Genomic DNA, 12,515 nt, shown 5'->3' with positions numbered 1-12,515 from the left:
AGTTATTACTTAAGTTTTTAGTACATATATAAAATTTACAGATTAGCTATTAGACTTGTCCGAACCCTCACCTATCTTTGCTCAGTCCAACATACATGAACAATTGAAAAAAAGAAAATAGAATTGTTTTTTGTTTTTATTTTTAAAAAATAAAATAAGTAATATGAAAATAAATATCAAAAATAAAAAATAATTGATACATACTAAATAAGTGATGCGTATATGCATTTTCTTTTACTTAGGGTTGACAAAAAAGAGGATGCTTTTATCTTTTTAAAATTATTCAAGGACAACTCAATAACGAAAAAAATAATATGAAATACTCTATTTGTCTTAATTTGTGGGATACTTTTAATTTTTTAGATCAAACAATTTATGTTTGATTGAAAATTTTTTAAAGAAATCTTCAACTTTTTTTAAAAATAAAATTTATATTTTTGTAAACTATAACAAAAACGTACTATAAATCAGAACAATTAGCAATTCAAAATAATTAAAAAGTTTATGAAAATTTTACCAAAAAAATAAATTTATTTAAATATTGATATCTACACATAAATGGAGACTTATTACATTTTTTTGGAACCGTTCCGCTAAAATAGTTTGTGAAATATTTGAAGTGGCGCGACATATCATTGAACCTTCCTCTACTTTGAACAAGAGCAAATATACCCGTCCGACTTGAAGACTTTTCTGTGTCTTTCTTGTTAAAAAATATAAATGACTCTGTTTCACTTTTTGCGTCCATTTTTCTCAATAACTTGTGTATTAAATTTTAGAGCTTCGGGCAGAAGAAATATACGATGGAGAGCTTAATTGGTTTGGTTAATAGAATTCAGATGGCATGTACTTCTCTTGGTGATTATGGCGCTACTAATAACTCCTTCTATTCTCTTTGGGATCAACTTCCCTCTGTTGCCGTCGTCGGTGGTCAGGTGCCTGCCTGCCCTCAATTTTCAACTTTTGACACAAAATTTGATTTAAATTTTTTGGTTTAAAATACTATTTGTGTGTGTGTGTTGTGTTGAACTCAGAGTTCAGGAAAGTCATCTGTGTTGGAAAGTATAGTTGGCCGGGATTTTCTTCCACGAGGATCAGGTCAGACACCTTAATTAATGTTATTTTTCTAATGTAATCTGTATATTTTCCATTGACAAATGAATGGTATACTCATATTTTTGTAGTTTTGCAGGGATTGTTACAAGGAGACCCTTAGTATTGCAACTTCACAAGACGGATGAAGGGCAGAAGGAATATGCAGAATTTGGTCACCTCCCGAGAACACCGTTTACAGATTTCTGTATGTGAAACCAATTATTTTAATTACTACCCCTCCCAAAAAAAATAATTAATTTTTCAATTATACTTCAAATGAATAGTTAGGTACATTTTTTTTTTGAAAATAAATAGGAATAGAAAATACCAAACTTCTTAGTCTGTAGTTACTTCTTTAACTGATTCTTCGTTGTCTCTTATTTTGTGTTTGAATGCCTGTTATTTGCTTGATGCTGGTGCAAAATATGTTCTTTTCATAGAGTATTTTCTTTTACAGCACTCGTACGGAAGGAGATTCAGGATGAAACTGACAGAATAACAGGGAAAACAAGGCAGATATCTCCTGTTCCTATCCACTTGAGCATATACTCTCCTAATGGTATGCTCTATATTACTGTTTTAATCTTTTAAGGAACTAATTGTGGAACGTCCAAAATCAAATTATGCTTAGTTGAGTTTTTCTGGAGGTGTTTACTTGGAATGGCTGATTCCTTATTTCCCGGAATTATTTTCCCGTAAAAAAAAAAAAAAAAAAGTTATTATTGTTGGCTGAATATCAGCCATATGTATAAAGTAAGAGTCTTTTTATTTTTGTCGTCTTGCGTCGGCTGAAAAAAGTCAAATGTACAAAAGTCGTAAAGTAAATAGTTTGTCGGCCAATCATGTAAAAAGTTTGTCGGCCAATTATGTAAAGTAAATAGTATGACGGTGTAATTTATGTGTATAAATAGAGGAGTTTTCCTCATAAATAAAACACACCTTCATCCTTACATCTCTCATCTTTCTGAATACTCTCTCTTTACGCTTCCACCCCTCCATTGGTATACTTCCTTTCTCACACTGACATATTCATGATTGATATTATGCACTGGCAGTGGTCAATTTAACACTTATCGATCTACCTGGCTTGACCAAAGTGGCTGTCGGTATGTATTATACCTTTTTCTCGTAATAATGCATATTCATATTGATCTGAAGTGTCTTCAGTAGTACCAATTTGTTGCTGCAGAGGAGCAGCCTGAGAGTGTTGTCAGAGACATTGAAGACATGGTTCGATCGTATGTTGAGAAGGTAATGACACCCTTTCTCTTTCTTGTTTTTTCTTTTTATCCTTGTGTACCCCCACAACCCCCAACTAATAAGGAGTGTATTGGATGGCAACAACTTACCTAATTGTTGTTGACAAGTATGAGCCACAGGCAATTTAGGGACTTCACGTTCTTTTGTTCAAAATATGAAAGTCAACACCGTAAGAAGCCAAAAAGGGTGCAACATCTACTATTTATATACAAAAATAATTTCCTCGGTCCTACCTAGACGCCCTTGCCTCAATTAGAGTTAATCTAACAATAGACTAATCCACTGTGTTGGATAGATAAATTATGCATACTGTGTCAGAGAGCTTTCTTGGGGGGAGCATACATCAACTTTCCCTCACATTCAGATAGAATAAGTTCCTTGCAAATTTATCAAAGTGTTTTTTTCTAGGATCCATAATCAATAGGAATTTGGCAAATTATATGGTGCCAAAGAGTAATTGGTCCAATATTTCTATAAGTTGACATTATATCCTGGCAGACCTTTAATGCTGGATTGCTGCATTTATCTTTCTCTAACTACTAGTTGTGAATTTGGAAAAACTATATCATCTATACATTGGGCATTTTAAATAGTCCAAGACTTTATTTTCACCTTTTTGGCAAGTTTATCCTTCAAAGATCATGCACATTGGGCTTAATACTGGAATTATTTTCATGCTTCTATATCTGATGGCTAAACTAGAATTGTTTAACCATCTGAACTGATACATTTTCTTTGATATGTAGCCCGACTGCATCATTCTAGCAATTTCTCCCGCAAATCAGGATATTGCTACTTCAGATGCTATAAAACTTTCGAGGGAAGTAGATTCCACAGGTATGTATTCTTGGAATGTAACAAATTGGAGTTTGTAATATTTTGGGAGAACTGTTCTGTCTTTATCTTTCTGATAATTTTCCACAAGGAGTTAAATTACTTCTCATGCAGGTGAACGGACATTTGGCGTGTTGACTAAGCTTGATTTGATGGATAAAGGAACAAATGCTTTAGATGTGAGTTCTTCTATCCTCTCCAATGATCGTCGACTAAAGTCCTTGTTTTTTTCTTGGTTAAACTAAAATAGACATTGGGCCAGGGGGCTGTTTTTGTTAATGAATCAAAAGGAATTATAGACCAAAGTTAACTATCCATATCTCCTAGTTTTTTAGTATTATTGAAGTCATTATTAAGTAAAAGACAATGTTTTAAGTTCAAGTCTTACCATTATCCATTTATCAAAAAGAATTTTTATGTATTTGGCTCAAGAAAACAGGAGGAGATGTGTCTTAACTCTTAGATGAAATTGTCACACAATTTAACACAACTTTTACTATTTGAGGGTTAAACAATTGTTTTTTTCACTATGATAGTGTCATACATTATTTAAAAATTCATAACTGTAAAAAATGATATATATTTCTTTCTGCATAGTTTTTAAATTTGTAAATGTTATGCCGAAAAGCTGAAGGGTTGATGTTCAAATTCAAACAAGAATAGATGTTTCGATCCTTGTACTCCGAAACCCCATTATTATTTAAGGGATATAATAAATAACATTTGTCATGAATGATGTCTTGTGACGGTTATCAACAATGAGTTTATATTCGTACAATATGATCATATATAGTTCTGTGAATTGGTATATCTAGCCTATTGAACTATGAACTATTGTTGTTTCCTCCCTGCCAAACTGGTTCTCTCATTTCTTCTTTAATTTAGTGGGGAAAGCCTCATCACTTATGAAAGCATTTGAATTCGGTTATTTTTCTAATCTAAGGTTCTCGAAGGAAGGGCTTACCGTTTACAACAACCTTGGGTTGGAATTGTGAATCGTTCACAAGCTGATATAAATAAGAATGTGGATATGATCTATGCAAGAAGGAAGGAGCGTGAATATTTTGCAAGCAGTCCTGACTATGGGCATCTGGCTAGCAAGATGGGTTCAGAATATCTTGCAAAACTTCTTTCAAAGGTCTATTTTTAATGTTGTCTGTAGAAAAGAAAGAGTCCTAAATAAATTAAAATAGAGTTAACACTTGAGGTTTTTTCCTGTTTCAGCATTTGGAGTCTGTAATTAGAGCTAAAATACCAGGGATCATGTCTGTTATCAATAAAAGCATAGATGAACTTGAATCTGAGATGGACCATCTTGGGAGGCCTATTTCTGATGATGCTGGGGTAAACTTCATTTTGTACCGCTGTCGGTGTTATTGTTCATTGAGATAGTATATACCCAGTAACATCACTACTCTATCTCAGGCGCAATTGTATACTATCTTGGAACTTTGTCGTGCTTTTGACAAGATATTCAAGGAGCATCTGGATGGAGGGTAGGTGGGATTACTTTTTTCGTTTTTCAATTTGGTTTGTGTAACTACGCAGCTTCGCTATGTCTGAGCTTGGCTACTATGGGATATTATGGTCCATTCATGTAAAATCATGTTCACATCCATAAAACTTGTAAGTCTGCATAGCTTGTGTTAGCATTTCGTGGGAAATATTAATGAAAGGGTGTCTTCTCGATGTCGATGGTACCAGACGAAAATATTCTGCAACTGTAAAAACTTCATCGTCTATGTCGTTTACCATATCATTAGGAGTGTATTGTTTACCTGTAAATAGTGATCATTAATTTCCAATAATAACTTGGACCTTAAAGCTCTTGGTTTAAAGAAATGTTGTAGTTTATATTTAACTCCTGAAACATTGAAAAAATTTAAGTGCCACAAAATAGATGTTGAAATGGCAAGCTCTATGTGAGAGAAGAAATACATAACTTCATTAATATTTGTGCACAAGTCTTCTGTCCAGTTATTCTACATCCGAAACACATGGTTTGTTTTAATTCATGGTTTATGCTTTTTCCTCGATCATCTTACTATCCTCTTATGCTGTTTCCGCGATTGCTTGGAGCATTCATACTACAATAACATACTCTTGACTTAGTTTTGGGTCTTGGAATGCCTAGTTCTCTTTTAAATAAAATGACCAATGAATATTTTTGTTGTTGTTCAGTTGGAGATGAATGTAAACCCACACAGTATACACGTATAGAATGCCTTAGCTTTTGTAGAAAAATGATGGTGCCATATATTCTTTAACAAGTTTGTTTTTCTTTTCTTCTGAATGTTGATATTCCTGAATCGAAGAGAAAAAAAAAGGAGGAAGAAAATTTGAGTATCCATTCATTTTACTCCTTCCTTGAAAGAGAGGGCACTGAGGTCCAAAAGCAATAGATACTACCCTAATTTGGCTCACAAAATAATCCCCTTTGTGTTGTTGGGAACTTATTCTATAAACTTACATCAAGTTCCAGAACGAGACTTTCTTAGACATAATTGCTGTGAAGAAGTTAGATATACTATTTACTAATTACAACAACAACTATGCCTCCATCACCAGCAAATTCGGCCCGGATATATGACTATAAGTCCTTATTGACGACTATCAGGGTTCATTGTGGGTACATTGTTACTTGAACCTTAGAAGTGAATAGAAATATCAACAAATGCAACCTGAAGTTCAAAATGGACAAAGAAAATCAAATAATTGGAAAGAGTTCAATTAGATCACCACAAGTACAGGGGGAGGGGTAATTTGGAGATACTCCTCAAAGGAACAGATGAAAACTTGTATATTTTATTTTATGAATGCACGTGAAATTCAGTTAATTAATATATGGAATTTCATGAATTATACATCACTTATTATTTCTTCAGCCGTCCCGGAGGTGATCGAATTTATGGAGTTTTTGACAATCAGCTTCCTGCTGCTTTAAGAAAGCTTCCATTTGATCGGTATCTTCCGATACAAAATGTGAGAAAAATTGTTTCCGAGGCAGATGGTTATCAGCCTCACTTGATTGCACCTGAGCAAGGTTATAGACGGCTTATTGAGGGAGCACTAAATTATTTTAGAGGACCAGCTGAAGCCTCTGTAGATGCTGTATGTACTTATTTTGAAGTTTATTGAAGTCAACTAACATACATGTTCTTCCCATGACAATTAACTTGATGTATAACTAAGCAAAAATCCATTTATTAGGTTCACTTTGTCTTAAAGGAACTTGTGAGGAAATCAGTTGGAGAATGTCAGGTAATGTTAACCCTGCGTAGGGTTAAGCTCTATTCTTCCCCTCCGTCTCCCTTTTTTTTTTAATCATGCTGATGGAGCAGGAGTTGAAGAGGTTTCCCAGTCTGCAATCTGCAATCGCTGCAGCCTCATATGAAGCCTTGGAAAAGTATCGTGAAGAAGGTAGAAAGACAGTTTTAAGACTGGTAGACATGGAAGCTAACTACTTGACAGTGGAGTTCTTCAGAAAACTTCCTCAAGAAGTGGAGAAAGGGGGAAATCCAGCAGCTACACCTGCTGTAGACCGGTATGCCGAGGGTCACTTTAGGAGGATTGGTTTGAACGTATCATCTTATATAAATATGGTGACTGATACGCTGAGAAACAGTATTCCCAAAGCAGTGGTTTATTGCCAAGTTAAGGAAGCCAAACAATCTTTGCTGAATTACTTCTACACTCAAATTGGAAAAAAAGAGGTACTTACTTGGCTTCAGATTTACATTTATGTTCAGCATAGGTTTAATACACGATCAAACAATTCTGGTTTAGGCATGTTTGGATGAAAATCTTCTTCATTTGTGCAGCTTAATTTTGACGCATAATACTCAGAAATTTGATTTAACTTCGTTAAGATGAAGTAAAGGATATAATATGATTCCACTTAATGTGCTAGATAGACACAGGATTGACTAGCATTGTGATATCATTTAGTATGTTTTCCTCTAAAATTTAGTACTTGCCAATTTCAGAGGCTGGATATTTCGATTCTTCTTTTTGGCAAGAAAATACATCTGAGATATAGGTGTTGCAAATATAAATTTCTTATGCACCATAAGAAGACAAGATTTTTTCATTAAGGGTGTCAATTGTAGTATAAAAAGGAATTTCATTCATGGATGTCAATTGTAGTGAAAAATAATAATTACGAGGCTAGTAGGACTAGAACATGTGAACTGAAGAAATTTTTGCAACCTCTTAACCACCTCACTAAAACCTTCAACTTGTTTCCATGAGGTGTCAATACTTTGTGCATATAACCAAAATTTTACCTTTATATAGAATGTAATTTTCCGGGGAAGGGGTGTCCCTTGACACACCTTGTATGTGGGTGGCTCCGCTCCGTTGTAAATATTTCTGTGTAGGGTTGATTATCATCACAGCCAATATATTGTGAATAGAATCGGTTCTCGTAAGTGAAAGGACAGTGGTAACGTTAAGAGCTCAGTCTGTTCAAGTTTAGTGGCTGCAGCATTTATGTTTCCTGTAAAATATATTTTATCTCAGTTGAGCTGCTTTTATTTTTTCACATAATTTAATTCAAATAATTACTCTTCTGAAGGAACTACATAAAACATTGATTTTCCTACTTTTAATGTTTCAAAGGTAGTTTTTTGGGAGATTTTCAGGGTAAGGACCTGGCAGAACTATTAGATGAAGACCCAACTTTGATGGGCAAAAGAGAGCAATGTGCGAAGAGTCTTCAACTATACAAGAAAGCAAGAGATGAAATTGAATCTGTATCATTGGTTCGATGAGACTTTGAATTTATTTTATATGACTGAATTCTTTGTCATTATTTGATACCGTATATTCTTTCACTTTATAGCCTTCGCAACTTATTCTGGAGTAACATTTTTTGGATTAGAAAGGTGTGCATAGTTCATCTAGATTGGACAGTGAATAGAATGTATTGAAAAATTGGAACAAAAATGCAATTTGTTGTATAATTGGTACAAACTAAAAGCCTTTTGGGTTTTTTTTTTGAGGAACTATACAAAAGAAACTAGTTGTTAGTGTTTAACAGTAGGAGAACAAGAATTGATTGAAGAAGAGAAAGGAAAAGTGATTAATTTGAGACACAATAAAGTGCATCACATATCTTATGCTAAAGTATCTGCTATAACTAAGTTACTGTTTGCTGAAATTAAGGAACTAATCCTTTAATAATATAGCTAACAGAACTAGGAAACAGAAAACAACTAAAAAATAGCAATTTATTCTCCTCAGCATTCTTCTGCTAGCTTGAATTTAGGTCATTTAGTTCTAGAACACAACTGCAACACTCCTCCTACATAGTACTAGCTTCATGAGAAAGAATTCATACCTGCTGACATGAAGTGGCTTAGTGAACACATCAAATAATTTGATCTTCTAACTTGCAATAAACAAATTTCACCTCTCCACCTCCTTGCAGTACAATTTGCTATTTGCTATTAAAATGTTTTGTTTTTCCGTGAAAACTGGATTATGAGTAATTGGTATGGCTGCCTGATTATCCACAAATACTTCCGGCCTTTCTTGCTGCTCCAGTTCAAGATCTAACACAATCTTTCTTAGCCAAAGAGCTTGATTGCCAAATGCTATTGCAACTGTAATTCAATTCATGTAGTTGCCAGGGCCACAATACCTTCCTTCTTTGCGCACCAAAAAAGACATTCCAAACAAAAGCTATAACAATTACATGAAGTATTTTTCATGTCATCATACGTCCCATCCCACTCACCGGCTAAAACAATAACCTGAGGTGCTTTTCATGTCTATCATCTGATCCAACCCAATCACTGTCAGAATACCCTTGAAACTTCAAAATCTGACTTTTCCCAAACCTAACACCATAGTCCAAATTAACCTTGACATACATTGTCACTCTTTTAACTACTTTCATGTGCATTTCACTTGCACAATTCAGAAATCTAGACAAGACACTTACTGCTTGCAAAATGTCGTGTCTCGCAGCAGTGAGATGTATGAGCAATCCAACTATACTTCTATAACTTGCCTTGTCAACCTTGTCACTACCATCATCTTTATTCAGTTTTTTCTTTCTTATTCATTAGAGTGTTAATAAACACTTCATTTTGGGTTTGAAAAATCTGCACTCCAAGAAAGCAAGACATTTCTCTCAAGTATGTAATATCAAACACTTTCTTCATCTCTAGTTGAATTCATCTATCATTACAAGGTTATTGCATGTTAAAAGAGGATCATCAACATAAAGTGATATAACCACAATATCAAAATCTGTTTTTTTTAATAAAAAAAAAAATAGAGTTGATTTTGCGTAGGCTTTTATTAAAACCTAAGCCTTGCAACTGATCATCGTACCAAGTCCTCTGAACTTGTTTTAAACAATAAAAGGCTTTCTTCAATAAATACATTTTGTTGTCATATCTCTTTACAGAAAAACCTTGAGGTTGCAGCACATAAATTTTCTCTTGTAGAAAATCATTTGAAAAAACTGACTTGACATCTAACTGAAAGATTTTTCAATATTTTTGAGTAGCAATAGTTAGTAAAAACCTTATAGTTTCAAGCCTAGCACTTGGAGAAAATGTTTCTGAATAATCTACTCCAAATATTTGTGAGTAACCTTTCACAACAAGTCTTCACTTGAGCTTGTTGACAGATCCATCAACATTCAATTTCGTGCGATAAATGCACTTCACACCATTGATCTTCCTATGTTGTGGTTTTCCCACAAGTTGTTAGGTCTCTCTATTAATCATTACAAGCTGCTCCTCCATTGCAGCTTGCCATTTAAAATTTGAGCGACTTCTTCAAATCCAAAAGGCTCTAAAATGGCTTCATTGCCTCTCTGATATATGTCAGAGAGCGACCTTGTTCTTCTCACATGTTGATCATCAACGTTCTCAACTGAATCTAGTAGATTGCTTGTGATCTGCTTCTAGTTAACTTCTTCCCAATCTCATTGCTCATTCTCTATTAAAAATACATTTGTGCTTATCGTAATTTTTCCTGTATGAGGCTGAAAATTTTGTAAGTTATGGAGATTGTTCTATAACCAATAAAGACTACAGGTTCAACTTTCTTATCTAAGTTGTCCTTTAATCTGTGGAATATGTGAGAAACAAAAACAACCAAAGATTATTAAGTTTGTAATGACGGCTTATACCCGTGCCTTTCATCAAAAGGTGTCTTTTCCTTCATGGCTTTTGTAGGCAACCTGTTCAGCAAAAAAAAAAACAACAACAATGTTAGCTGTTTCTATTGGGTTTAGCAAAATGTGAATGGGAAAAGAGAAGAGAAAATGGAAAAGTGAGGGAACCTATTTTGGAGGGAAAATGAAAAGTCATTTGCAAAGTGCAAATGAAAAGTCATTTCTCTCATATTGGTAAAAGAAAGGAATTTGCATATTAGGAAACACTTCCTATACATCTTCAAGGGTTAAGAAGAAGGTGCCCCCTAGCGCCGTCGTCGTCGCTCGCTAGGCTTCGACAATAAATTGATAAATTATTTAATCAATTCTTTTAATCAATTTCTTTTGTCTTATAAATTAATTCATAATGTTAGTTAAATAAAAGAATTAATTCTGGTGCAATTTCTAATGGTATATTGATACGCTCAAACTTACTTCTCAAATGAGAAGTAAAGCGGTCGCGTCAAGTAAATAACCCAACTAGTGAGGTTGGGATCGTTCCCACGAGGAAAATAGTCTAGACTTAACTTCAACTTGTTATTACTACTGTTCGGTTGATGACTTCCTTAGAAAGTAAAAGCATACAAAGTAACTAGGGTTTACGTGTTCCCCACAGGTTCATAACTTGATAATTCTAACTATAACAATTCTTTCCCAGTATCTTGCATGCAAAGTGATAAGTTATGTATTTCTAAATCCTTGGTCCAGCATCTAGAAAATCTCACTCCGCACCTTGGTCCGGCTACGTGTGTTGCTTTCCTAACCCTTATCCTTACCTCATATTAAGTATCGTATTCGATATTTGACTATGTTATTACCTCGTACCAATCAATACTAGTCTATTAGATAGTATACACTAAATCTATGTTAATAATTCTTTTCCTATTATCTACCTCCTTGGTCCGGCAAGTAGCATTAAGGCGAGTTCTAACGTTGATCATCCGTTAAAAAGACTTCTAAGCGAAAGAATTATTAATACATGCAAGACACTATTCTAGAATTGTTATTTTAGCTAGGGTTTATCTCATTATTTGCCTATGGTTCCCACAACCCTAGTTATGGAGTTTAGTTCCTCATAGCCATAAACACAATATTCAAATATGTTAAACGAGAATTCATGTACTTACTTCAATGAGAAAGAATAAAGTCGAAAATTTGCTTGATTAATAACCAAAAATTACTTGCAAGAATCTCCAAAAATCAAACACTAAAACACAAAGTCTAATAATATGATGTTTAATCTCACCGAGTCTAACCTCAAAACGAGGTTTTTCGAACTATTTATAAAAAATAAAAACCTAATTAAACAAGGATTCTAATTACTTAAAATCTGCCAAAACGCGGCTGGGTCGACAGACCACGCGACGGACCGTCGTGGCCATGACGGACCGTCGTGGACTCCGTCGTCCCATACTTGGTGCAATTCTTCTGCTGCTTTCTTCATTCCCCTCGACGGCAAGTGTGATGGACCGTCATAGGCACAACGGTCCGTCGAGGGTCTCGTTTCAAAATACTTCAACTCTTGGGATCTGGGTACTGGGATCACTTCTCTGATCTTCACGACGAACCTGCAGGACGGACCGTCACAAGCTTCGTAATCCCACACTTGGTCAGACTTCCCCATCTTCCTTCAGCAGCTTCTCTATGCTACCACCTACGGACCGTCACAAGCACGACGGACCGTCATAAGCTCCGTAGGTGGTCTCTTCTGCATTTTTCGCTCAAAATCTCTGCATTCAGCTTTGGACAAATTTCCTGCAAAACAAAGAGAAACTTATATCAAAATTAGCACAACAAAGGCTTTCGGACACACTAAACTTAAGAAAAAAGTATTAATTATACCGTGAAACCATGGTATATCAACACCCTCAACTTAAATTCGTTGTTTGTCCTCAAGCGACGCACTATGACTCACTACACAATCTTTGTACAATAGTATTCATGTTTTATCCTTTGCAATCATTTGGCTATCAATCCTGATTAATCTCATCAAATCTATGCATGCTATCACTATTAGGCTTGAATTTTGTGGGATTCGAACATGACACAGACTCACCATGCACTAACACCTATCCTCTTCAATTTCTCATCGAGGTGCTAACAATTCCGGTATTGCAACTACTGTCCTCACTTTAGAACAAAATCCTCATTT

The 12,515-nt window shown here is 34.7% G+C and overlaps 1 protein-coding gene across 3 annotated transcripts; it reads left to right on the top strand.

Annotated features, from left to right (window-relative positions):
• The first annotated feature begins 624 nt into the window (after nt 1-624).
• LOC101258504 (phragmoplastin DRP1E-like) lies at nt 625-8,169 on the top strand. 3 transcript variants are annotated; one of them, XM_004248937.4, is made up of 15 exons: nt 625-935; nt 1,035-1,098; nt 1,193-1,300; nt 1,553-1,654; nt 2,151-2,201; nt 2,285-2,346; nt 3,102-3,192; nt 3,304-3,368; nt 4,133-4,327; nt 4,414-4,533; nt 4,615-4,685; nt 6,075-6,300; nt 6,400-6,450; nt 6,531-6,902; nt 7,833-8,169. In XM_004248937.4, the coding sequence occupies exons 1-15, from the start codon at nt 804-806 to the stop codon at nt 7,959-7,961; spliced, it is 1,839 nt and encodes a 612-aa protein (XP_004248985.1). In that variant the 5' UTR covers nt 625-803; the 3' UTR covers nt 7,962-8,169. The 3 variants fall into 3 exon arrangements, with proteins under 3 accessions (XP_004248985.1, XP_010327657.1, XP_010327656.1); XM_010329355.4 differs by having other exon boundaries at nt 638-935; nt 7,814-8,169; XM_010329354.4 differs by having other exon boundaries at nt 638-935; nt 7,810-8,169.
• Nucleotides 8,170-12,515: the final 4,346 nt, after the last annotated feature.

Source organism: Solanum lycopersicum, chromosome 10 (assembly GCF_036512215.1).
Source record: "Solanum lycopersicum chromosome 10, SLM_r2.1".
Taxonomy (NCBI): Eukaryota; Viridiplantae; Streptophyta; class Magnoliopsida; order Solanales; family Solanaceae; genus Solanum; species Solanum lycopersicum.
Note: the sequence above shows the minus strand (reverse complement) of the source record. Positions and strands in the feature narration are given on the sequence as shown.

What these genes read in the sequence shown, in the direction of transcription:
- LOC101258504 (XM_004248937.4), top strand. Translation starts at nt 804, where the DNA reads ATGGAGAGCTTAATTGGTTTGGTTAATAGAATTCAGATGGCATGTACT. An exon ending in TTTTCTTCCACGAGGATCAG is followed by an intron (nt 1,099 to 1,192) that starts GTCAGACACCTT and finishes GTAGTTTTGCAG; the next exon opens with GGATTGTTACAAGGAGACCC. An exon ending in AACACCGTTTACAGATTTCT is followed by an intron (nt 1,301 to 1,552) that starts GTATGTGAAACC and finishes TTTCTTTTACAG; the next exon opens with CACTCGTACGGAAGGAGATT.